Here is a 27,967-nt window from a genome sequence, read left to right as displayed (position 1 = left end):
ATGTCAAATAGCAAAAGGGAGGATAAAGAGGAGGACATGGTGATAACCACCAAAACAACAAAAGAAAACAATGTTCTGAGAAACACAAGTTATGGAAGTTTTTTCGTGGATTCTGGAAAAATACCAGAAAAATCGACGAAGAAAATATGCAACTTCAAATTTACAAAAGAATAATGGCAAAAAAATGTTCAAATGCAAAATAATGCAACAGAAGCAACAAAAAAGCAAAAATGTGTGACATACCTGCTGGAAGGAAGATGAAGAACTGAAACTGAAATGCTGAAGAAAAGACGAAATGAGGATGATGCACAATACTCAGAAGGCACACAGACGAAAACAAGTAGAATGAGCCTGGTGCGCAATGCTCAGAAGCGAAACGAAAGCACGTAAGGGGCAGCAGAAGCTTATATAGCCATGACAACTGCCCACTGGGTCGTGAATAGAAAAGGTCAAGGCTATTTAGGTCTTTCCGCTCCCCAATTCATAACTGCCACAATAGTGGGTGGAAACCGCAATCATCATGCGCGGAAACCACAGCACGGAGAAAGCCAAAGGGCAAGGGCATTACTGCCAATTCACACCAAAAAGTAATGATTAGACAACTAAAACGATGCTGCAATAAATGCGCACGAAACACAACGACGGCATAAAACTGTTGCAGCACGCTAAAGCAAGCGGGATGTACCACGTGGCAGGATGAAATGAGTGCAATTCCAAACCAACAGATAAGACAAGATATATACGCATACAGCTGTCAACCGGGTTAAGCGCTGATGCTTGGGGCAACTCAATAGTCGACTCACGACTACTAAAGCGCATCTACTACCCGGGTACTCCATGAAAGCCTTGATGGGACCATGCACAACCCGTCGACCAAATAAATAGGCATAAAAAAAATAATTCGAGTTAAGGGATAACGCTTGAGGGCAACCCGCCGGTGGAATTCGAACAACTTAAGCGTATTCCTAACCCGGAGTAGGAACATGGTTGATGCTCAACTAGCAAAGCAATGTAATGAGGGAAAATGGCGGTGAACACGGCATAAACCAAGAACACGAAATAAACATATATGCTTACATCAAGGCACAACACGGCTGTAGGAAACTGACAGCTCAGGATTATACCCGGCTCAGAAGGTGGGATACGCAAAATATCTCACCGGGTTGAGCACATAAAGGGGCAAGGGGCATCCCGCGTGAAAAAAATTTGATCACAAGCGGAGTACACATTCAGGGGCAAAAACCTGAAGAGATGCACACGTAAGTTCACTCTGACTACCCGGACGCCCAGGTAGCCGGGGTGAAGGGGCAACTGTTATGGACCCATATAATGGGCCCGTTAAGTGGTAAGCCCAACAAGAGGCAATCTAAGATACTGATTGATATTAACAAAGGATAGATATCCATCAAAGATAATAATCCTAATACGACAGCATAGCAAACAGGCTTGGACCCTCGCCAGAGGCACCAAAGGCGCATCCACGCTACCCACAAGTAACCTCTATAAATACAAGGTAAACTCTAAAGGTACGTTACGCTCTCTCTCTCTTACTGTTATGTTGTCACTGTGCTCACACACACACCCCATTGGCTAACGCTGTTATAGTATTATGTGCACAGTGATCTGCTTGACTCAAGGGTATCTCATTCATAGATACCTTGGAGAGGGCACTTGATCCAAGATAAACGCACTAGCCTATTGGTTTGGACATCTCTGTCTCAAGGACAGAACACTTAGTAAAAAGTTCAAGATCATTGAATGTAGGAATTGGTACAGTTTATTGATGAAAGGAAGGCAACTAAGGATGGCAGGACTGCTGGTAACATAACTTACTAAATCTAGACAGCTTTAGTATAATGGGTACTATAATTTCCATAGACGTCCTCTTTTTATGAAACTTGTTGTAATTGAAAGATAAGGTCCTCCTCTAGTACGCCTTAAAATCTCATAATTTTCAGAGTAACCTATGAATAACCGTCAACCATTGAAGTTAGGAGGAATTTTAGTTAGTTCATTTTCATTTTTGGTCTTAAGAAGATTACTTCTAAAATTCTTAAGTTGGTCTATGGACCTCCAATTTGAGTGATTCCAAAGCTTCCTGAAAGCTTTGTTCCTCTAGTTACTACCTATAAATTTTCAAAGCAATCGGAGCACACACGAATTCTTACAAAAAACCAGAGTCAAGTGTCTTACTTAACCGCTAGTTTTCCTTTGACAGCATCAAAAACGTGGGTCATATCTAAACTTTATAATCACCCAAATTGGCCTTTTTGTGTCAAGACTCTACAAAAATTAAATGATATTAAGCACAACCTCAGGAATTGTATTAAGATGGTGATAACCAAAAATATCCTCATCTAAGGTGCTTAAAGTTCGGTTAGTATATGACCTACATTGTCAGCTCAATGCCGAGTAATAAAAAAAAAAACTCTAATACGATTAATAGTAAAACTCTTGAATGTATACAAGGATTGTTACATTCAGTTTATTTTTGTTATAGTGATACACAATGTAATCATTTATCGTTTAGGTATTTATTATGAAAATCAATAATTATTGAACATTTCCAATATCATGAATTCAAGATTATAAATTTAAAAAGAATTTATTGTTTGTCATGTCATATGAAATAAGGTCATGTAATGTCACCCCAAAACTACGTCGTTGGAAGTTCGAAGAATTAATGGAGGGTGTTTTGGTATTTTTATTTGTTTATTTTCTTATAAATTTTTTAGCAAAACACTCTTCATTAATTCTCCTAATTCTCAAAACGACATAATTTTGAGGTGACATGACATAAATTTATGTCATTTGACATGAGAAACAATTAACAAAATGAGGTAGAATATTCTTACTACCAAATGTTCCTACTACCAATCTAATATAACTATGTACTCCTGGTAGTACATCAAAGACTACTTTTTTTTTTCTTTTTAGAAACTTTTCAGATATTGTCGGCTAAAATGTGGGATCCAATGACTGAAAAGTGGTAGTAAGAATATTCTACCTCTAAAAGAATATGTGATTGTTAACCATATAATTTTCTGCCCATCAAATTAGACTTTTTTTTTTTGGTAAATAAGTTGGACTTAATTTCTCACATTGCATAATTATTATAAATAATTAAGCATGTGTTGTTTATTTTTGTTATATTGATTAATAATGCAATCATTTATCTTTTAGGAACTTATTGTGAAAATTAATATTATTAAATATTTTCAATACTATGAAGGAAATATTGTCCCAAAAAATTTAAGGTATTTTAGCAAATTTTTTTCAGCGTGACTTATAAATATACAAGTTTAGGAATTTAAAAAATATATGATAGTTGATCTAAGTCGCTGCCAATGACCAACAAAGCCCGACACAATTGGTAGATAGCTGGGTCCATTAAGCATGTTGACAGGAGTTCGATTCCTGGCCGTGTGTATTGTAACACCCCGTATATATCCGGTAATGTTATCATACTATCATATTAAGCATCGCTTAATTAAAAATGCGGAATATCTTTTCCTTTTCAATTATGATGTCATTATCATTACCAACTTGCTTATTAATCAATTAATAAAACATCGCCTGTATGTAATTGCAATAAAACAGCTAACTGAAATACCTCATAACATAGATAATAAAAGTGTGTCTCTAGAAATCACAAAACTACCACAAGTAGGCCGGACCAACTAGCAGGTTATACAACTCCAATCTAAAAGTACTAACATAAAGTGTCGTGGACAATCCTCATGCTCACTCAAATAAGGCAACACGCCCAACATCAGTCCCAACAACAACATAATCATAAATAGCGGAAAACATAAACAGCATCCAAATCCAGTCATGGCAGCAATACAACATAATATCATAATCTGCTAAGCTCTGGCCTCTTGCCGCCAGAGGCATCAGTCACCATACTACCTGAACCTGAAATAAGCATTCCCCAAACGTGGGGTGAGATCTCTAAACAAGAAATCTCAGTAAGACAAGGGGTCCTCAAGGATCTTCCACCCCAAGCTCACTTACATGTGCAATATAAGTTTAAAAGCAGTTCATCAATATCATTTCTAAAACAGTGCAATGCAGCAGATAATCATGCCATGTGTGTCAATTCTATTCTACTGGCCAGAGAAATGCAGGATTTATATACGCCAAATACCCACACAAAGTGCAAGACGCCACTTGCATTCACCCCGGATCACCATATCATATGACACCACATACTCAGGCTTACCGTCAAGATGAAACAACACATGCATATTAAAAGCCATTACACATAAAGCTCAACAGCATTTCAAATATTCAAAGCATGTAACACAGCATGCATATAACCATACCCCCATGGGACATGGTGGAACCACAACATGGCTAAACCGAGGACACGAAAGCTTACCTTGCAAGCTAACACCCAAAGCCAAGAGTCCACAGCTCAAAGTCCAGACACAGCAGATTCACAATCTGTTATGGACCAATACTATATCAATAATAATGCACCACAAGCATAAAACTTAAAGACAACGTCTTTTCTTTACGTTTTACGTCTTAAGGCTCTATACCAAGCCATAAGCCCTTAATCATTTGATTCTGGCTTAGTTCATTAATTACAGAAGTTCAACTTCATCAATCTAGGGTCCACAAACCCCCAATAGCCTACTGTACACACAGCACAAATACTGTTCTACGAAATCCCAGAATATCCGGATATTCCACGGGGCAAATCCGGATATGCAATATCCGGATATCTTACTGACCATAACTGGATATACAATATCCGGATATTCAGATTCCCATATCCGGATATCCAATATCCGGATATCCACATCCCATATCCGGATATCACATATCCAGATATTTCTCGGGCATATATCCGGATATTTCACGACAGAATGCAGAAACTGCATTTCGTGAAGATATCATTCCAAGGTTCCATTTTTAACACTTTCAAACGTTAAAGCATGCATCTTTATACTGTTTAATGTCATACCACTGTTGATTACTTGTTTAACTCTTTAAACATGCAAAGACACCTCTTTTATTCAACAAAACACATGATCAAGGTTGGTACAACTCACCAAAGCTCAAAACAGAGGAAGAAAGGCTCTTGGAGCTCTCAAATCTGCCTCTACAGGTCTGACCTTCCAGGCACACGAAAATGACTTCACAAAGGTTGGTTCTTTTTCTCCAAAGGTCACCACTTGGACCTCAAAGTGCCATAACCAAGGCTCATAACACTCAACTCACAAACTCAGAACCTCTCCACCTCACTCACAGTGACAAGAACTCAGAAAAGCCCTCACACTCCCACACCAAGCAAGCTCTCACAAGCCCCAAGGTATTTGGAGAAGAAACCAAGGAGAAAGGAAGCTCCTTGGCTCACCACAATTGAGGAGAAGGTGGCAAAGGGTGGCTGGAGGTGTTTCAGAACATAGAGGCACGTAGAAAATCTGGTCTAGGGTTTTGTGCCCAATGATTAGAGTATATATAGCCACTTTCAATTAAAACACACAATATTAACTTTAATTGCTACACTTAGCATTTTAATCCTAAACTCTGGATTCTTAACCTACTCAATTTTACAAGAATTATCATATTTTTCTTATAATTTTCGGAGCACCTTTCCGGTACGCGCTTTTCAAAGCCAGTACCGGTTTCTAGCACCAGTTCTCATTATTTTGGCTTCAAACTCGTTTTACAAGTCCTACATATTATTTTAGTAATTATCATGCACTTATTATAATTTTCTGGGATACTTTTTCGATACACATTTATACTGACTAGCAGAATCCGTATCTGCACTTTTCTTCCGAAAAGCGACTTTCAGCATTCTTAATCGCTTACTATAATTATTAAAGCCTCATAATAATTATTAGGGTCAATTATGAAATCATTTCCTATTTCTCATAATTTATTAATTAAATTCCTTAATTAACGGAGCGGGTTCTTACATGCACCCCACCTTTTTAGGATTTTGACCTCAAAATCAGAAACATACCTGGTCGAAACTCGGGGTACTGCCGGAGAAGCTCGTCCTCACGCTCCCAAGTGCACTCCTCAGGAGTTCTTCCTGACCATTGCACTTTGACCATCGGAATGATCTTGCTCCTCAGCTGCTTCTCGCCACGATCGAGAATCTTTAGTGGTCCGACGGGAGTCTTTAGGTTCTCTCGAACCTCCACATCATCAGGTTGAACCACATGCGATGAATCTGCAATGTACTTCCGAAGCTAAGACACGTGAAACATGTCGTGGATGTTAGCCAAGTTTGGAGGCAAGGCAAGCCGGTAGGCAACAGGTCCTACTTTACCAAGTATCTGGTATGGCCCAATAAACCGCGGGCTTAGCTTCCTCACTCCGAGTGCCCGTCCAACACCGGTGACAGGTGAAAGTGTCACAAACACGTGCTCACCCTCACTGAACTCCAGTGGACGATGCTTGACATCGTAGTAGCTCTTCTGGCGATTCTGCGCCTGCTTCAGCTTTTCCCTGATCATCTAGATCTGCAGGGTGGTATCTTGGACAAAGTCCAAGCCAAACAACTCACGATCCCCAACCTCAGACCAGCAGGTAGGTGTACGAAACCTCCTACCGTAGAGCGCCTCGTAGGGTGCCATGCCCAGGCTAGCATGGAAACTTTTGTTATACGAAAACTCCACCAATGGAAGGTACCTATCTTATGCCGAGCCCTGCTCCAACATGCAAGCCCGCAACATGTCGTCCAAGGTCTGGATAGTCCGCTCAGTCTGTCCATCAGTCTGAGGGTGATAGGTTGTACTCAGTCTCAACTACGTACCAAAAGCTTCCTGCAGCGCCTCCTAGAACCGAGATGTGAACTTCGGGTCCCTATCACTAATGATACTCTCGGGCACCCCGTGAAGCCTCACAATCTCGCGAACGTAAAGCTTGGCCAACTGCTCTATAGTGAAGCTCACCTTCACTGGAAGAAAATGGGCAGACTTTGTCAATCTGTCCACAATGACCCATATCGAGTCACAGCCAACCTGAGTCTTCGGCAAATCCACAACGAAGTCCATGGAAATGCTCTCCCATTTCCATTCCGGAATCTCTAGAGGTTGAAGTTTACCAGACGGCTTCTGGTGTTCAATCTTCACCTTCTGGCAGATCAAACACTTGGACACATACACAGTTATGTCCTTCTTCATTCCTGGCCACCAGAAATTTCTCTTCAGGTCTTGGTACATCTTCGTAGCACCAGGATGAACAGTAAACTGTCCCTTATGGGCCTCCGCCATAACCTCTTCGGTCAAGGGACCTCGAGGAATCACAATACGCTTCTGAAACAACAGAAGTCCATCCTCATTCCAAGACACACCGTCTTGGTTTTTCACGTAGTCGAGACACTCTCTCTGCACTTGCGCCTCTTGGATCTTCTCCATAAGCTCATTCCTGACTCTCACAGTCTCCATCTCGAGAAGTGAACCCCCAAACAAGGTGGCCACCTTCAGATCTCGAAACTTCTCTATGAGGTCGAAGTCACCCATCGTCAAACTGGATAGACTCACAGATTTCCAACTCAAAGCATCAGCTACCACATTGGCCTTGCCAGGATGGTACTTCAACTCAAAGTCGTAGTTCTTCAGAAACTCCATCTATCTTCTCTGCCTCATGTTCAGCTTTTTTTGATCAAACAGATACTTCAAGCTCTTGTGATCACTGAACACCGCAAACTGCATGCCAAACAGGTAATGCCTCCAAATCTTGAAAGCAAACACAATCGCAGCCAACTCCAAATCATGAGTCGGGTAGTTCTTCTCATAAGGCTTCAACTGCCTCCAAGCAAAAGCAACAGCTCTACCAGACTGCATCAACAAACAGCCCAACCCCTTTCCAGAAGCATCACAATAAAGCTCAAACTGCTCCTCAGGATCAGGAAGGATCAACACAGGTGAAGAAGTCAATCTCTCCTTCAACTCCTGAAAGCACGCCTCACACTCGTGAGTCCACACAAATGGAGTCTCCTTTCGGGTAAGGTGAGTCAAAGGGAGAACCATCATGGAGAAACCCTTGATGAACCTCCGATAGTAACCTGCCAAACCTAAGAAGCTCCTCACCTCCGTAACTGTCTTGGGCCTTTCCCAATCCAGTACGGCCTCAATCTTGTTAGGATCCACTGCAACTCCATCTGCTGAAATCACATGCCCTAGAAACTTGACTGATTTGAGCCAAAACTCACACTTAGAAGGCTTAGCATAAAGCTTTTTTTCTCCTTCAGCACTTGCAGAACAATCCTCAAATGCTCTGCATGCCCCTCCTCAGTCTAGGAGTAAATCAGAATGTCATCAATGAAGACGATCACAAACTGATCCAGATACGGCTGGAAAATTTTGTTCATGTAATCCATGAACACTGTCGGCGCATTGGTGAGTCCGAACGGGATCACCAAATACTCAAAGTGACCGTATCTCGAACAAAACGCGGTCTTAGGGACATCCTCCATCTTCACCCGAATCTGATGGTATCCGGACCGGAGATCAATCTTGGAATACACACAAGCGCCCCTTAGTTGATCCAACAGATCATCAATCCGAGGAAGGGGATACTTGTTCTTGATCGTCACCTTGTTCAACTGCCTGTAGTCGGTGCACAATCGCATTGTCCCGTCCTTCTTTTTCACAAAGATGACCGGTGCTCACCAAGGAGACACACTCGGCCGGATGAAATCTTTCGCTTAAAGATCCTCAATATGCTTCTTCAGCTCAGCCAACTCCGGTGGTGACATTCGATATGGAGCTAATGAAATCGGCTTCACACCAGGCAACAAGTCAATGGAGAACTCTATCTCCCGCTGTGACGGAAACTCAGGAATCTCCTCAGGAAACACCTCGAGGAACTCCCCCACCATAGGAATGCCAGTGATATCCTCCTGCGTCCCAGTCACCAAACCTCCCAACATGACATAACCAAATGCCCCTGCTCTCAAGGCCTTCCTAGCCTGCAGCAATGAAATATATGGCGAGGAACTAGCTGTGGAATCACACGGAGACATCACCACGCGCTTTGCACAACAATCAATCAGTGCAAAGTTTCTAGACAACCAATTCTTGCCCAGAATAATCTCCAAGTTGGCCGTCGACAATCCTATCAGATCCACCGAGAACTCACGGCCATCCCACTGAAACGCTACATCACGATATACAGTGGTAGAATCACATATTTCTCCGGTGGCGGTAGTCACCCGCAACGGTGGAGAAAGCAGAGACATGGGCAACTCAAGCCCCAAAGAAATCGGGGTAGCAACAAACGAATGCGTAGCCCCGGAGTCAAACAATGCATCAACAGCAATACCACCAATAGACACAGTACCTCTAACAAGGTTCGGAGCGCGGTGCGACTGCTGCCTATCCAAGGTGTACACACGCCCAACAGAAGGTGGCACTGCAGGTGCCGAAGTAGAAGCCATCGGAAACATCTGCAAGGGAACTGCCTGAACAGCTGCAGCTCTCGCCGTCGACGACGGACATTCTCTAGAGAAATGGCCCTCCTTGCCACACTAGAAACAGATCAACTGACCCGAAGCACAACGGCCAACATGCTCCTTTCCGTACCCTGCACATCTCGGAGTGGAAGGAGGCCTAGCAAAACTCCCCTGCTGTGAAGCAGTCCTCTTGAACTGACCAGGCGCCTGCCTAGTCGCCAACTATTTACCCTTGCCCTTCCCAGCAAACTTCCTATCCTTCCAAGAAGTAGAAACAGGAGTGGAACTAACAGTCCCCATGGTCTCGTCGACCTTGGCCCTCTTGGCCTTACTCGCTAAGCAGACATCCTCAATGTCCTTACACTGCTGAACCAGTGTACCAAAGTCCCTCGAAGCAGCACCAGCAATATGCTCAGCAATCACCTCACTAAGTCCTCTGCGGAACTTAGCAGCCAGAAACATCAGAGTAGGAGGAACCATCCGGAAGTGCGCAAACTTCACCATCTCATTGAACTTGGCCACGTACTCATCAACAGTCATCGAGCCCTGAACCAATCCATCAAACTCCCCCTGCTTCCTCTCCTGCGCATCGTAGGGAAAGTATCTTCCCAAAAAGCACTCCTCAAAGAATGGCCACGTCAAAACACGACCCTGTATCTCATAAGCACGAGAGGTGTTCGTCCACCACTCATGGGCATCGCCCTCCAGCATGTAAGTCGAGAACATCAGCTTCTATGGGTCTGTACACTGCCTGACCCGAAATATCTTGTCCAGCGACTCCAGCCATCTCGCCGCAGCAATAGGATCCAAAGACCCTCCAAACACAGGTGGCTTATGCTTCCTGAAAGCATTCAGCCGGCGATCTATCACATCACGATCCTCAGCAGGCTCTACAAGAGTCTCCCTCGTCTCAGCGACATGAGCAGCACTGCCAATGTGACTCAGGCTCTTATCCTGAACACTAGGTGGAGGCGGCGGCGGCGGTGGCGGTGGTGCCTAGCCTACAGCAGGACCAGCCCTCATCTCCTCCAACATGACTCTCATCATCGTCATGTTCGCCATCCTGTTCGCCTCCAGGACATCCTCAGTGGCCCTCCGGTTCGCTTCACGAACCTCTTCTGCGGCTATCCGGTTCGCCTCGCGAACAACATCTATCATTGCCACGTTGGCCAATCTAGTGGCCTCCTGATCGGCTAACCTAGCCGCCTGCATCTCAGCCAATGCAGTCAGGATAAGATCGGGTTGATCCTCAGAAGTCTCTCATGTTCTCCCAGACCTTGCCATGACTCTGCACAAGTTACACAAATTATGAGTTGATCAGGCCCACGCAATGCAACTACATATGCATTATCATAATAAAATTCGAAGGAGTAAACACACAAGACAGACACAACCAAACATCCTAACTATTGCAATACATACAGGCTTTGTCCTCGAACGATTTCTCTGATACCATAAATGTAACACCCTGTATATATCCGGTAATGTTATCATACTATCGTATTAAGCAGCGCTTAATTAAAAATCTGGAATATCTTTTCCTTTTCAATTATGATGTCATTATCATTACCAACTTGCTTATTAATCAATTAATAAAACATCGCCTGTATGTAATTGATATAAAACAGCTAACTGAAATACCTCATAACATAGATAATAAAAGTCTGTCTCTAGAAATCACGGAACTACCACAAGTAGGCCGGACCAACTAGAAGGTTATACAACTCCAATCTAAAAGTACTAACATAAAGTGTCATGGACAATCCCCATGCTCACTCAAATAAGGCAACACGCCCAACATCAGTCTCAACAACAACATAATCATAAATAGCGGAAAACATAAACAGCATCCAAATCCAGTCATGGCAGCAATACAACATAATATCATAATCAGCTAAGCTCTGGCCTCCTGCCGCCAGAGGCATCAGTCACCATACTACCTGAACCTGAAATAAGCATTCCCCAAACGTGGGGTGAGATCTCGAAACAAGAAATCTCAGTAAGACAAGGGGTCCTCAAGGATCTTCCACCCCAAGCTCACTTACATGTGCAATATTAAGTTTAAAAGCAGTTCATCAATATCATTTCTAAAACAGTGCAATGCAGCAGATAATCATGCCATGTGTGTCAATTCTATTCTACTGGCCAGAGAAATGCAGGATTTATATACGCCAAATACCCACACATAGTGCAAGACGCCACTTGTATTCACCCCGGATCACCATATCGTATGACGCCACATACTCAGGCTTATCGTTAAGATGAAACAACACATGCATATTAAAAGCCATTACACATAAAGCTCAACAGCATTTCAAATATTCAAAGCATGCAACACATCTTGCATATAACCACACCCCCATGAGACATGGTGGAACCACAACATGGCTAAACCGAGGACACGAAAGCTTACCTTGCAAGCTAACACCCAAAGCCAAAAGTCCACAGCTCAAAGTCCAAACACAGCAGATTCACAATCTGTTATGGACCAATACTATATCAATAATAATGCACCACAAGCATAAAACTTAAAGACAACGCCTTTCCTTTACATTTTACGTCTTAAGGCTCCATACCAAGCCATAAGCCATTAATCACTTGATTCTGACTTAGTTCATTAATTACAGAAGTTCAACTTCATAAATTTAGGGTCCACAAACCCCCAATAGCCTACTGTACACACAACACAGCTACTGTTCTACGAAATCCCAGAATATCCGGATATTCCACGGGACATATCCGGATATGCAATATCCGGATATCTCACTGACCATATCCGGATATTCAGATTCCCATATCCGGATATCCAAATCCCATATCCGGATATCACATATCCGGATATTTCTCGGGCACATATCCGGATATTTCACGACAAAATGCAGAAACTGCATTTCGTGAAGATATCCTTCCAAGGTTCCATTTTTAACACTTTCAAACGTTAAAGCATGCATCTTTATACTGTTTAAGGGTCATACCACTGTTGGTTACTAGTTTAACTCTTTAAACATGCAAAGACACCTCTTTTATTCAACAAAACACATGATCAAGGTTGGTACAACTCACCAAAGCTCAAAACAGAGGAAGAAAGGCTCTTGGAGCTCTCAAATCTGCCTCTACAGGTCTGACCTTCAAGGCACACGAAAATGACTTCACAAAGGTTGGTTCTTTCTCACCAAAGGTCACCACTTGGACCTCAAAGTGCCATAACCAAGGCTCACAACACTCAACTCACAAACTCAGAACCTCTCTACCTCACTCACAGTGACAAGAACTCAGAAAAGCCCTCACACTCCCACACCAAGCAAGCTCTCACAAGCCCCAAGGTATTTGGAGAAGAAACAAAGGAGAAATGAAGCTCCTTGGCTCACCATAATGGAGGAGAAGGTGGAAAAGGGTGGCTGGAGGTGTTTCAGAACATGGAGGCACGTAAGAAATTTGGTCTAGGGTTTTGTGCCCAATGATTAGAGTATATATAGCCACTTTCAATTAAAACACACAGTATTAACTTTAATTGTTACGCTTAGCGTTTTAATCCCAAACTCTGGATTCTTAACCTACTCAATTTTACAAGAATTATCATAGTTTTCTTATAATTTTTGGAGCACCTTTCCGGTACGCGCTTTTCAAAGCCAGTACCGGTTTCTAGCACCAGTTCTCATTATTTGGACTTGAAACTCGGTTTACAAGTCCTACATATTATTCTAGTAATTATTATGCACTTATTATAATTTTTCGGTACACATTTATACCGACTAGTAGAACCGGTATCTGCACTTTTCTTCCGAAAAGCGACTTTCAACATTCTTAATCACTTACTATAATTATTAAAGTCTCATAATAATTATTAGGGTCAATTATGGAATTATTTCCTATTTCTCATAATTTATTAATTAAATTCCTTAATTAACGGTGCAGGTTCTTACATGTATAGAAAAGACTTTGTTGGGAGAGGCTGTACCCACACTCGCGTGATCTCTCTGCCTCGAGGGGATTAGTTCTTGACTTTCGGCTGAGGGATACCCTTGGAACAATTTCCAAAAAAAAAAGTCGCTGCCAATCAAATTAGGTTTAATTTCTCATTCTTCATAATTAATATAAAAAGTAAGCTTGTGTTTTTAATTTGGTTATATTGATTAACAATGTAATCACTTATCTTTGATATATTTATTGTGAAAATCAATAATTATTAAACACCTTCAAAATTATGGAGTAAATAATATTCCAGGCAAATACAAATATTTTATCAATTTCCTTTTCATCTTAATTTATATATCAAAATCAACAATAGATAAATATTTAATAAAATTTGTGCCAGTAATAATTATATGGATTTCTATAAACTTCGGTTTATGAATTTAAAAAAGGATTCGCTTTCTGCAGTTACTGCAGATAAGTTATTTGCAGTAAGCCCAATATGATGTCGTTTTGGAACGAAAATCATGGTGTTTTCGTAATTTTAATTTATTTCAGGATTATTATAGTCTTTATAATTATAATTTTCTAATCTTTTAATCTCAAAACGACGTCATTTTGAAACTAATTCAGAAATATTTTTCTGTTTAAAAAAATATGTGATTGTTGACCATATAAGCCGCTGCCCATCAAATTAGGCTTTTATCATATTGCTTAATTAATATAGAAAATTAAGCACGTGTTGTTTATTTTTGTTATATTGATTAATAATGTAATCACTTATCTTTTAGGTATTTATTATGAAAATCAATAATTATTAAACATTTTCAATATCGTGAAGTAACTAATCTCCAAGAAAAATGATATATTTTATCAATTTCCACTTCATCTTGACTTGTATACCATAATTCACAATTGATAATTATTTAATAAAATTTACGTCACTAATAATTACATGGATCACTATAATTTCCCATTGATGAATTTTAAAAAATATTCGTTTGTTTTTTCTTGTAAGTCTCTGCCCATGAAATTAGGCTTCCAATGTTTTGAAAATAAAAAAATTATTGATTGCAATGTTTTGAAATTTAAAATATTGTAATTATTTTTGCTAGTGGGGTCAACGAGACCATGTTACCACATGGCAACACCAAGAAAGTATCACTAAGATGGTGAGACTGCCAAAATGTTGTCACATAACACAATCTTGACTATTCCCGAATTTCACTCTATTTTTCATTCTTATCATGTATATTAATTAGTATTTAATAATTAAAATTGAAAATGTTATCATTTTTGAAATTCTCATTTCTCTGAGAAATTAAAATTTTGATATTATTGATATTTGGTGAGTAATATTTTAACGACACCGATTAATTTTGATACGTTTTCTCCACGCAAATGTCTTGTATATATATCGGTCAGTTGTCCACTTTGTTTGTCACCGTTTTATCGAGAGAGAGATCAGGCAAAGATATCAAAGTGAGATGGAGAAAAGTAGTGTCGTAATGTTGTTGTTTTGTGTAATATTTACCTCGTATATCATATTAGACTTGCAAGTTGAAGCAAGAGCATCATCAACTTTGGAAATAGAAATCGAAGCAAAATTGAATCAATTCAACAAGCCTGCCGTTAAAAGCATTAAGGTCTGTAATTCCGTCACACCTATTTTCAATTGCAGTTGTTAATTTTTTATTTACAAATTATATATATTATGTACTTTTCCGGAAATACACTAGGTTACACTATGTACTTTCAGGAATATATAATATAATTTGTAAAAATTTATTAAAAAAATTTGTAAATGAATATTTCCCTTTACTTTTATGTTAGATGTTGTAAAGAACCTTGGGATACATCACCCCAAAAGCTAGCTCAAAGGGTGAGAGTGCCCAAGGCCTTATAAAGGCCACATTAGTTGCACATACAACTAATGTGAGACTATATATCTCAACACGCCCCTCACACGAGAGCCCATTGGGCTTGAAGAGTGGACAATGCAACAGTTCCAGTCTACCTGTGCTAAGAAACGCCACAAGAGAAAGTGGGGGGCGAGGGGCGGCAAGGCTCTGATAAACAACCTTGGGATACACCACCCCAAAAGCTAGCTAAAAGGTGAGAGTGTCCAAAGCCTTATAAAGACCACATTAGTTGCACATACAACTAATGTGAGACTATATATCTCAACAAATGTTTTGGAATTAACTCATCAATCATTCACCAATAAAATGAATTGAGTTTTCGAAATAAAAGCATAAGAACATTTTGATTTTTTTCATTCGTATAAATGGCTCAACGAATGACTTCTTATGATTTTTCAAAGAGTTTAGTTTAAGTTTTTTAATAAGACTTAAAGGATTTACAATCGTTATATTTGACATAAAGTTTACGACTTAATTTTTTTTTTTTTTTTGCAGAGTGGAGATGGGGATATGATTGACTGTGTGGACATCTACAAACAACCTGGTTTTGACCATCCTTCCTTAAAAAACCACAAAATTCAGGTACATTTACTATTATTATTTATTATTTATTATTATTATTACGTATATTTTAGCGTGCCATCCAATAGAGTCGGCCAAGTGGATTTTTGGTGAAAAGTTGAATAATATTTTATAAATTAAATTTATATTCTGAAAGGGTTTGTAAATTTTATTTTATCCCATAACTAAAAAATTAAAATAATCCAGATAAATTATCGATTATAGATTGACCCACCTAATTAATATTATTTTATTTCCTCTAATCCCTTTCAAACTAATACTATTGCATCTTTGGTGAATGAACTACGCAGATGATACCTGACTCTTTGCTAAAACATCAGATTTCAAACACAATTGATGCTTCCCAATCAAACTCTGAAAATGTATTTCAGACATGGCAGAGAAGTGGAACTTGTCCAAAAGGAACCATTCCTATTCGTAGAATTCTAAAGGAGGACTTTCTCAGAGCTGCTTCGTTCGATCGCTTCGGGATGAAACCCCCAGCAATTTTTAAGAATTCAACAAATCCCTACAACCTTTTTTCCCCTAACCTCAAAACCTCCAATGTAATTGTTCCGGAAAATCGTTCGGTAAGTATCACGACTAATATACATTTAAACTCAAATAAACACACATATATATATATATATATATAGTGATGATTTTGATTTTATCTAGTTTATTTATTGCAAAATAAATATATAAGACAAAATTATCTTGTCCATATAAAAAGTGGATGGAATTCACTTTTTTTTTTTCTCTCTCTTTTCCTTAACGAGTGTCACTCGCTCTTTTATGTGTTACATAGTGAAGAGGAGATTATTTACAGTGAGCCGAGACCACCATTTTTTAGGTGGTCCCTTAGTGTAAATAGGAGGGTAAAATCGGAAAAGAGGAAAAATAACGGGGATAAAAAAGGAAAGAAAAAATTAATGATGTGAGAGAGAGTACCAAAAGATTCAGTGGTCCTGGACCATATTAAATATTTCCCTAGTGAAGGAGCTGGCAACAGCAACCACACCTTTCAAGTTTTTGAATAAATCTTTGGTACTACTGCTGTACCAAAGATTCAGTGCATCCTACCAATAAAAATATTACATTTTTTTCTCTCTCTTCTGATGTGTACTGCTATCATTGATGGGATGCACTGAATCTAGGTACAACAGTAGTACCAAAAATTTATTCCAAGTTTTTTTCCTTTATAGTTGACCATTTCAAGTTTTTTGCCTTTATAGTTGACCATTATTTATGATATTTTAGTCATGTAATTAGTGATTATTGTTGGAAATCGACAATCACACAGAATCGAGAAAACAGAAAAAGAGATAAGAGTAGAGAGATTGACACGATGATTTACCCTGATTCACCCAATATAGGCTACGTCCAGCTTGTCTGTACTATATTCACCTCACCGCCACTCGTTACAAGTCTCTCGGTTTACAAGGCAAATATAAATAGGATTACAAAAAACCCTAACAGCAGCTATTCATGGGCCCAAGCCCAAACTGCTAAGAAAATTACAATAGAAACAGAGGCCTAAACATTACCTAGCCTCTACGGGCCTGGGGGCGCTGCCCCCCGGACCCCCGCCCGCTCACCTGGGAGCGAGACCCCAGTTGCCTTTCTGCTGACCCCGACAATTAGGGCCAACATCATCATGTGAAGTATGAGCCATACCCAACATTCTCCCACTTGGTGAATGCTTCACATGTTTCTTCAATCCCAATGCATCTGTACACCATTCAAACTTCTCCGAAGTCACTGCCTTGGTCAGAAAATCAGCATTGTTGACCTTTGTGTCAACCTTCTCCAGCAATACAACCTTGTCTTCAATCTTCTCTCTGATGAAGTGGTACTGTATGCCGATATGCTTGGTCCTCGCATGGAAACCTGGGTTCTTAGCCAAGAAAATGGCGCTCTGACTGTCACACCCAACGATCATCTCTCCTTGTGCAAAGCCAAGCTCTTTGCACAACCTCTGTAACCAAATAGCTTCCTTAACAGCATGTGTCAAAGCCATGTACTCAGCCTCTGTAGAAGATAAAGCAACAGTGCTCTGCCTCTTACTCATCCAACTGATAGCTCCGCCAAATGAAGAAACAACATATCCACTTGTAGATCTTCTACTATCAATGTCACCTCCCCAATCAGCATCCACAAAGCATCTCAGCTCTAACAATGTCTGTCCCCTTGAGCCCTTCACGCCTTCATAGCATAACCCAAGGTCAGACGTACCACGAAGATAGCGGAACACACGCTTCACAGCCGTCCAATGCTCATTTCCTGGCTTGGACATATACCTGCTCAATACTCCCACTGCTTGAGCAATATCAGGTCGAGTACAAATCATGGCATACATCAGACTCCCTACTGCACTAGCATAAGGAACTGACGCCATCTCTTCTTTTTCTTCTTCAGTCTTGGGACACTGGTCAGCCGATAACTTAGAACCAGTAGACATGGGAGTCAACACAGGCTTGCAGTCAGTCATCTTGAATTTCTTCAGAACATCTTCTATGTACTTCTGCTGACTTAACCATAATCTTCGTTTGTCACGCTCCCTCTTAATCTGCATACCCAAGATCACATTTGCAGCGCCTAGATCTTTCATTTCAAACTGCTTTGCTAGCAGTCCTTTAACAGTGCTGATCATTTTCAAACTGTTTCCAACGAGTAACATGTCGTCAACATACAAAGTTAGAATAACAAAGTCACCTTCTAACCTTTTCACATAAACACATTGATCAGCATCACAACGATCAAAGCCAAGCTTCAGCACATAAGTGTCGAACTTCATGTACCACATCCTTGGGGACTGCTTCAGGCCATACAGAGATTTATTCAGCTTGCAGACTAGCTCCTCTTTGCCTCTTGCAATGAACCCCTCTGGTTGCTTCATGAAAATAACCTCCTCCAAATCACCATGAAGAAAAGCTGTCTTCACATCCAGCTGCTCCACCTCTAGGTCATATGCAGCTGCTACAGACAAAACCAGTCTTATGGAATTTAACTTTGCAACAGGTGAAAATACCTCACCATAATCAACCTCTTCTGTCTGTGAATATCCCTTTGCAACCAATCGAGCCTTGTAGCGTTCAATCTCCCCATTGGCACCAACCTTCTTCTTGAACACCCACTTGCAACCAATTGCTTCCCTTGCAGGCAATGCTCGCAAAATCCAAACCTCATAGAGCAGCTCGGAATTTCATCCACCAACTTCTTTGATGTTAGAGTCTCCAGACCTTTTCCTCCAATATGCCCCAGCCTCCTATGCCATAACATAGCAGTGTCCTCCTCCGCCTGTTCTAAAACATAGCTTTCACCACTGAATACTGTGCTACCCAGGAGTTTCCACAATTTACCATGACGCTCTCCTCTTGCAATAACCAAAGCTCCTCGAGTCAGCTTGCAAGAATACTTGTCACTGCTAAAATTAATACCAGCATCTGCCATACTACCAACGGAGATCAGATTTCTGGTAAGCCCCGGAATATGCATCACACCCGGCAGATTATTGAATGTCCCGTCACTCATCTTCAGCTTTACCTTCCCACGCCCCACAATTGCATGAGTCGTGTCATCTCCCATTCTAACTGTACTGCCAGAATACGATTCATAGGTGCAGAACCACTCCCTATGAGGTGTCATATGAAACGATGCTCCAGTGTCAATAATCCAATCATTACAGTCATTATGACTGTCAAACGCCATGTACAGGTCCCATGTACTATCATCATCATCCTTCTTTGTACCCGAAGCAGACGGTTGTGAATCATCCCGCTTCTCAGGACCTACACTTTTACTTCTGCAATTCCTTCTCAGATGTCCAACCTTTTTGCACCTCCAGCACCTCATTTCAGATTTATCAGATTTATCAGATTTATCACGGAACTTTGATCGTCCCCTCGATCTTCCTCTGTGACCAGACTTTGATTTGTCATCACTCATCCCTCTAGCAACCAGAGCCTCATTGTTGGTACCTTCAGAACCTACCTTTCTCATCTCCTCAGACAATAAGGCAGCAACAACCGTCTCAAACGACAGTTTATTAACACTAGTACCAATTGACACAATGATGTGCTCCCAAGAGTTGGGCAGTGAACACAACAAGGTGCAAGCTTTGTCTTCCTCGTCCAGGTTAATGTCTATAGACGAAAGTTGTGCACAAATAGTATTAAATTCATTTAAATGAGCAGAGAAAGAATCACCTTCGCTCATCCGCAGATTATACAGCCTCCTTCGCAGGAACAACTTGTTCACGAGTGACTTGCTCTGATAGAGACTTCCCAGCTTCGTCCAGAGATCCTTCGCGGTCTTCTCAGAAGTTACGTTCACCAGAACGTTATCAGCCAGGCATAACCAGATCAGGCTTCGCGCCTTTCGATCGTCTCTGGTCCACGCCTTCAACTCCTTCGACTCGCCATCACCTGACGTTTCTTCACCGACAGGTTTTGTTGGTACGGACGGCTTATCATCTTCGATCACGTACCACACGTCCCTGTCAACGAGCAGAGCCTCCGTCTTCAGCTTCCATAATTCGAACCCTTTTCCTCCGAACTTTTCAACCTCGACCCGTGATTGGCCAGTCGACATCCTCTCCAGATCAATTTCGCAGTTTTATCTATGCCAAGAAAAAACCCTAAATCGCGAAACCCCAATCTGTCACAGGAACCCTGGTCGCAGAACCAAAGCTCTGATACCAATTGTTGGAAATCGACAATCACACAGAATCGAGAAAACAGAAAAAGAGATAAGAGTAGAGAGATTGACACGATGATTTACCCTGGTTCACCCAATATAGGCTACGTCCAGCTTGTCTGTCCTACGCGTAGAAGAAAAAGGGAGAGACATAAATGGACGTGTAGTAGGAGACTTCTACACAGTTGGTGAGACAGAGACATTTTGTGTTTAGGTATAATTTAGGCTACGTCCAGCTTGTCTGTCCTACGCGTAGAAGAAAAAGGGAGAGACATAAATGGACGTGTAGTAGGAGACTTCTACACAGTTGGTGAGACAGAAACATTTTGTGTTTAGGTATAATTTTATATTTTACATTAGTTGTCTTTCTGCTGACCCCGACAATTAGGGCCAACATCATCATGTGAAGTATGAGTCATACCCAACAGTTATCCTCCTTCAAAATTTATAAAAAAATTTAATGGTGAATAGTATATCTATTTGTTATCATATAAATGATTATAATTTCGAAAAAAAAAATATATTATACATTGCAGTTCCATTCTTCTCATAAAATATTTTGGCTCCGCCGTTGACGGTGATGTGATCATACAGGCAGCATATCTTGTGACAATGGGATACAATTATATTGGTGCAGAAGCAGATATTAACGTTTGGAATCCAAATGTTGACCTGCCAGATGATTTCACCACTGCTCAAATCTGGCTTAAGGCTGGAAGTGATGTTGGATTTGAAAGTGTCGAAGCAGGCTGGATGGTTAGTTTACTTGCCAACACTCGCTGATTTAAATTCCAAATCAAACCTTACACACCTTTCTTCCTAGTTGTTTCTTAATTGTATTAATCAATTAATGTGCGATATCATATATACATGCTATGCTTTAGTAAGGGGTGTTCGCGGTCTGGATTGGATCGGTTTTGGAAGCAAAACTCATCCGATCCAATTCATTCGGTTTGATCATGTAATCATCCATTCGGTTTAGATTTTTTTTCAAATCCGATCTGATCCAATCCAATTTTTTTCGGTTTGGATTGGATCGGTTTTCGGTTTTTTGAATATCCTAAAATTAGTTTCATGATTATTATGTAAATAACATCTTTTGTATATATTGGCTTTATAAAAAAAAAAATTGAAATACAAAAATATCAGTAAACAATACTTTAGTTGATGAGACGTGACTAAGTTTTTTTTTGGTTTAGTTGATGAGTTAATGAGTCTTAAGTTTAGAAAATTTTGGGCTATAATTGGAGAAAGGACAAGTAGGTAGAGGATAATTAATATATTGGATCAGTTTGGATTGGATCGGTTTTCATCAACCCATCCAAAAACCGATCCAATCTAATTAAAATTTGCGGTTTTCTTTCGGTTTTCGCTTTTTCGGTTTTCGGTTTATTCGGTTATCGGTTTTTTGGTTCGGTTTTCGCGGTTTGAATCGGTTTGGATCGGTTGATGAACACCCCTAGCTTTAGTTTATTTCTAAATATGCAAGGGTAAGGGTAGCTAATAGTGGTGGTTTTGTGATTTATGTTATGGGAAAAATGTTTATACTTTTGTTATTGAATTTTTTTTTTGCCATACCACATAACAGTGAGTGAATTCCATTATAACGGTAAAAGAAAGAAAAGATAACGAGACCCAAACATTTTTATATGAATGTGACAGAAAAATTTTCTTCTGTGGTAAAAACAGAAATATTAAACCCTTTATTATATACATATATGACTAATACTCTTTGCTATGGTTTAGGTGAATCCAAAGTTATACGGTGACAAAGCCACCCGGTTGTTTGCCTCTTGGACCGTAAGTAACTAATTATTAGTTGTTTTGTTTGCTGGTATTCTTAAAATCTTATTTGTTTTGTAACCTCAAATTCAAAGGGGAAATCAAACATTGATTTTTGGTTTCTTGATTTTGTGATGCAGAAGGATTCATATGTGTCAACAGGTTGCTTTGATCTTACTTGCCCTGGGTTTATTCAAGTAAACCCCGATGTAGCGCTTGGTGCTGCCTTAGAACCTGTGTCATCCCAATCTGGCGATCAGTATGACATCAACGTTGGAATGTTTTGGGTAATGATCACATGTTTATTTATATTCATTCGCTATTGGATAATCTCAAACACTCATAAAACATTTCGTGACCACAATGTTTCAATGAAAGCAATACAAATTAACTTCTAGCAAGTCACTATATATTTTTAAAGATAATCGATCTATTTCTATCATCCGAACAAAAAATGGAAAAAATATTTCTACAACCATTTTAGATAAGATTATCTACAGCTATCCTAAAAACTACGTCATTTTGATTAATGAAGGGTGTTTTTGTATTTTTAGGTGAATTAATGAAGGATGTTTCAGTAAAATGCATATGATAAAAACATAAACAAAATTACAGAAACACCCTTCATTAATTTACCTAAAATTGTAGAAACACTATTCATTAATCAAAACGATGTATTTTTAGGTAGTTGTAAATAACCTCATCTAAAGTGACTGTAGAAATATTTACTCAAAAAAATACGCTTTTCATAACTGTAATAATCTTATCACAAAGAAAATGACTGCATTGTAATGTTAACTAATGTACTAATTTTTTGTTTTTTTTTTATTGGGTGGGTTTTGGTTTAGGATGCTGATGGGAATTGGTGGCTTTTACTGAAGCATGATATAGTGGTGGGTTATTGGCCCTCCAAAGTGTTGGGTTCTTTAAGACACAGTGCCATATTGGTTGAATGGGGTGGACAAGTTTTCAGTTCAAATTTACTAAAAACAACCCCTCACACGCGAACAGCTATGGGAAGTGGAGAACACGCGTCGAGTCAACTTGGGGTTTCATGCTATATGGGCCGTGTGAGGATTAAGGATTATTCACGTACTCTCAAGTACCCTGAATTTGTATATCCAATTGCTGAAGAACCTTACTGCTACAACGCCTTAAATGACGTTAAATATGGAGTGGAACCTGTCTTCTATTTTGGAGGGCCCGGACAAAGTCCTCCTTATTGCCCTTGAATTTCTATTGTGAACTAGGAGCATATTTTCAAATGGGATTCAAATGTCGATAGAATAAGAGGAAATAGATGAGTCATTTTTTTCCAACTTGAATAAATAATGTATTACATCTTCCGTTTCCTGAAAATATTTTCGTAAACTATTGCATAATAAAAATGTGGATGCTGAAATGTTATTGGCAAATGGCAAATAACAAAAATGCATAAATGTGTTAATTAATCTGGACATTTTGGACCTGTAATTGTTTCCCATCAGTCATTGGACCTAAATGTCCAACCCAGCAAATTATGAATGTTTCTAAATGCATAGATCATGGAGAAATCTTTAGATATTAGAATGCGGTATTACAATCTTTATTGAATTCGAGTGAAAGTGACAATCATTAGGCACAAAAGATCACTTGAATAATTATAGTTTTTTAACCACACAAATGTATTCGTATAAATCAGAGAAAAAGTTGGAAGATTTAATATTTAATAAAATTTGTCATTATTATTTATACTGAATTTTATAATTAATTCCTATTTACAAATTTTAAAAATGTGATTGGTTTCCTTATGTATCTGGGCAAAAAAATTTATTTATTGCAATTTAATAAAATAATTACACATATATGACAGTTTTTGGAATTTTTACGGATCTAATGCACAATGTGACGCCACATTTGGGCGTCACATGTGACGCCACATTTGGGCGTCTCTCATCACCTAGGGTAAGACGCCCAATTGGGGCGTCACATGTGACGCCCAAATGTGGTGTCACATTGTACAGCCTATTTAATCCCCCCACCCCTCCATTCACTCTTCACACCTCTTCTCTCTCTTCACACCTCTTCTTCTCTCACTCTTCATATCTATTCCCTTTGTATTTGAATTTTATTTCTACTATTTAAGAATAAGCTTACGTACTGATTCTGTTCGTGTTGTGTTATATTACAATGGTAAGAAGGTAGAAGGTCGACGAGGTGTCATCTTTGAAGGTGAAAAAAGGCCGACACGTATCGAACGCAATGCAACCATTGGCGAACTGCATCAGAAAATTCGGCAGAAGCTAAGTCTTCAAGGAAACCAATGTATCACTCAGATCACGACAAGATTATGGCAATGTGATAAATACATTAGTTTGCAAGTGGTTGACGATGAAGACCTAGAGATGACAATGGAAGAATTTTTCAACCAGTCAAGGACAGATTTTCTGGAGTTGTATGTCGACATTGCCGCAACCGAGAATGTTCCCTTACCGGTGAGGTCAGTTGATTTAAATTCTGCCTGTTTTCCATCTTTGTCTGCCGCTCATGCGTCTCCAGTTGGTAACTATTCTGAGGGAGATGAAAATGATCGGACTTGGGAAATGCACGACGACGACGACGACGATGATGATGAAAATATCGCAATGGAAGAACGTCTTGTGGCGGAGGATGCTAGTGCTTCCGAAGGAGATGAAGGTGCCGAAATGGGTGCGTCTCAAATCCCAATATTCCATCAACCAGTGGTCGTGCAAATGATGCAGTTGCATGACGTTGTGTCTGCCCCATTAGGGATTCATCATGAAGGTAATTGAAATAATGTGTATATAGTTGAGTACATACCTGATTTAATACCTGAATTAGGAAGTTTGTATTAATAAGTTACAATCCGCAGTTGCAGGTGACGAAGCTGTTAATGTGTATATAGTTGAGTACATACCTAATTTAATACCTGAATTAGGAAGTTTGAATTAGGAAGTTTGTATTAATGTGTATATAGTTGAGTACATACCTGATTTAATACCTGGGTGGGAATCGTATCCATGCCCAGATTTGAAGGAGAATATGACAACCACCCATGTCAGATCGATCGGCATCTGTCAATTCACACAAATTCTTGAAAAGGTGTAACAGAACCGCAGATCCCCAGCTGTATCGGCCAATATCATCAAATCTTCCCCCAAGCAACGGGACTAGCCGACAACCGAAATTGCTGCCTCCAGACTTGTCCGCTAGCAACCAAGAACCAAGCATCCTGGCAATGTGCGCCTTTGTGAAGTAGATCTCGGCAGCACGATCTCTTTCATGATCAGTCCACCTGGTATATAACCGATCTAAGTATGAGATACGCACGTCGCCTGAATGATGGAACTCATTTGGCTGTGGAACCGCGCCAAATACAGCCCCACAAACAGCGGGCCAATCCTCAGAGGTGGATCTCGTGACGACATCCCCGTCAGTAGGCAACCCCAATATGCCTACCATATCTTGCAATGTGATAGTCATCTCACCTTGGGTCATGTGGAAAGTATGTGTCTCTGGTCTCCACCTCTCGACCAGAGCACTAATTAAAGGGGCATCGATCTGTGATAAAATATACAATCAGAGCGTGTTAACAAATAATAACATAAATACAAAACAACGTAAATTGCATACCTGAATATGTCGCATTCGGGCAACATGTATGAATCCGGCCTGTGTCAGGTAGTCTGCGACAACCTCTAGGATAACGCCTATAGGTGGCCCCCTAGATGGCTTCCCACCTCTAGTCTTTATTTTCCTTACATGCTCTGTATTCCATACTCGCTGTGAAATATGAGCTTTCTGCGTCCTCTTACGAAGGACCTCCCATCTGTACAACCCAGGTATGATGTATATGCTGAGATCGGTAGGCTCTACATCTGATGCAGAACCCTATGATGTATATGCTGGGATCGGTAGGCTCTACATCTGATGCAGAACCCTATGAAGATGATGACTCAGCCATTACCCTCAACTATATAATATAAAACAACATTTACATTAATCACATGTAATGCCCCATTTTATTTACAAATTAATTAAGTAATGACATAATTTATTGAGTAAACACCCTTTTTAGTCCCTGACAATATCTACGAAGTCCTTTTCAGTCCCTGGCAATAAAAAAGGACCAAATTGGTCCCTGAAAGTACAAGAAAAGGGCCACTCTACATATTTGGGAGTTGACATAAGGACTAACATGGCCCTTTTGTTGTAATTTCAGGGACCAATTTGGTCCTTTTTTATTGTCAGGGACTAAAAAAGGCTTCGTAGATATTGACAGGGACTAAAAAGGGTGTTTACTCTAATTTATTATCAAAAAATTTAAGCATATGCGTCATTTTCATTACTACAATCAAAATTAATGAAATAATGTTAATACATAGTACAGTATTTTATTTGTAATTAAATAATAAAAATACATTGGACAAAAGTAATATAATACTTACAGAATACTTAACCTTAGGTCTTAATATCCGAAAAAAAATTTGTATGTCTTAATGATATTATATCTATATATATATATATATATATATATATATATATATATATATATATATATTGATAATATAATGAATTATCAAATATATATTATTAATAATATAGTTAATAAGCTTTAGATGTTTATCATGAAAATCAAGAATCAATAAATATAGTAAATAGCAGGACGAAGTGAATATCGTCCCATAAAATACAGAAATTGTAGCAATTATCTTTTCATCTTGACTTATATACTATAATCATTAACCATCATATGTTTAATAAAATTATTGCCATTTGTAACGCCCGGACGCTTCAAGAATCAATGACTATCCCCACTATAACACCTCGTAAATCTAAATATGAAATTATATGCTATAATATGGGTTAAAAGGGGAGGATTAGTGAAAATCCAAAAATTAAGGCCAAACTGTGTGAAAAGGGCAAAATGGTAAATTACCAAACACGCATCCCTAGGCATGAAAAATTGAGTAGAAGACCTCAAATGATAAAAATAATGCCGGAAATGGATTCAGGACGAAAAATCGAGTGGATAGGCAAGTTTCGAAATTTTTTGATGAATAGTGATTTTTCCGGTGTAAAAATACTGCGGTATAATTGTACCGATAAGTGTGAAATTTTTATCTGTATTTTTAAGAAACAAAAATATGGCGCGAACAAGGAAAATATGTAGATTATGAATTTGTGGTTTAAATTAGGTGATTAATTAAAGTTAAATTGCGTGTGGGACCCACTAATGGTTTAAGTGACTTAAAAGTCACAATTACATGACATTCTCTCTCCATTTTTCTTCTCCTCTCCCGTGAGTTTCTCATTTTCCATAGCCATGACCTTGAATCCTTCTTCCTCTTGCAACTTCTTCATTTCTTGACCAATTCAAGTGATTCTTGGCTTGAAATTTGTTGGAAACAACCTTCCAAATCCATTGGTAGTAGTATTAAGCCATGAAAACCACCACATCTTGTGAAAACCCCCATTTTCAGCGGCGATTTTGGATGATTTTGGAGAAATTTTGTGGGTCTTTCGGTTGAATCATTGCTTGGAGATCAATCCCTAGGATCATTGGAAGCTATTGGTGGTAAGGTTTCTCACCCTCACTTTGTTTTAAATGAGATCATATAATGGTTAGGGTTTTGATGATGTAAGTTGGGTTAAGGTAGTAAGGAGC

At 39.5% G+C, this 27,967-nt stretch overlaps 2 protein-coding genes across 2 annotated transcripts; one reads left to right on the top strand and one right to left on the bottom strand.

The window, feature by feature from the left end:
* Positions 1-23,531, top strand: LOC133301515 (protein neprosin-like). The gene is made up of 8 exons (XM_061501150.1): positions 1-97; positions 14,888-14,982; positions 15,754-15,840; positions 16,131-16,409; positions 21,112-21,273; positions 22,264-22,317; positions 22,440-22,586; positions 23,148-23,531. Exons 1-8 carry the CDS (start codon positions 1-3, stop codon positions 23,529-23,531), a joined length of 1,305 nt encoding a protein of 434 aa, XP_061357134.1.
* Positions 23,532-25,293: 1,762 nt separating this feature from the next.
* On the bottom strand, positions 25,294-27,663 carry LOC133301509 (serine/threonine-protein phosphatase 7 long form homolog). The gene is made up of 3 exons (XM_061501143.1): positions 27,572-27,663; positions 25,933-26,128; positions 25,294-25,860 (listed from the first exon to the last, which is right to left on the bottom strand). The coding sequence occupies exons 1-3, from the start codon at positions 27,661-27,663 to the stop codon at positions 25,294-25,296; spliced, it is 855 nt and encodes a 284-aa protein (XP_061357127.1).
* Between the last annotated feature and the right edge of the window lie 304 nt (positions 27,664-27,967).

Source organism: Gastrolobium bilobum, unplaced genomic scaffold (genome assembly GCF_033153095.1).
Source record: "Gastrolobium bilobum isolate Gb01-03AN ecotype WA unplaced genomic scaffold, APGP_CSIRO_Gbil_v1 utg22804, whole genome shotgun sequence".
Taxonomy (NCBI): Eukaryota; Viridiplantae; Streptophyta; class Magnoliopsida; order Fabales; family Fabaceae; genus Gastrolobium; species Gastrolobium bilobum.
The sequence above is the reverse complement of the archived record's forward strand: the minus strand, read 5'-3'. Positions and strand labels throughout refer to the sequence as shown.

Bases quoted from the DNA above. Each gene is read 5' to 3' on its own strand.
- LOC133301515 (XM_061501150.1), top strand. From the start codon at position 1: ATGTCAAATAGCAAAAGGGAGGATAAAGAGGAGGACATGGTGATAACC. The intron at 15,841-16,130 runs GTACATTTACTA...TGAACTACGCAG, and splicing joins TAAAAAACCACAAAATTCAG to ATGATACCTGACTCTTTGCT. The intron at 22,318-22,439 runs GTAAGTAACTAA...TTTGTGATGCAG, and splicing joins GGTTGTTTGCCTCTTGGACC to AAGGATTCATATGTGTCAAC.
- LOC133301509 (XM_061501143.1), bottom strand. From the start codon at position 27,663: ATGAAGAAGTTGCAAGAGGAAGAAGGATTCAAGGTCATGGCTATGGAA. The intron at 26,129-27,571 runs GTCATGTAATTG...TGGGTTGTACAG, and splicing joins AAGAAAAATGGAGAGAGAAT to ATGGGAGGTCCTTCGTAAGA. The intron at 25,861-25,932 runs GTATGCAATTTA...ATTTTATCACAG, and splicing joins CCCGAATGCGACATATTCAG to ATCGATGCCCCTTTAATTAG.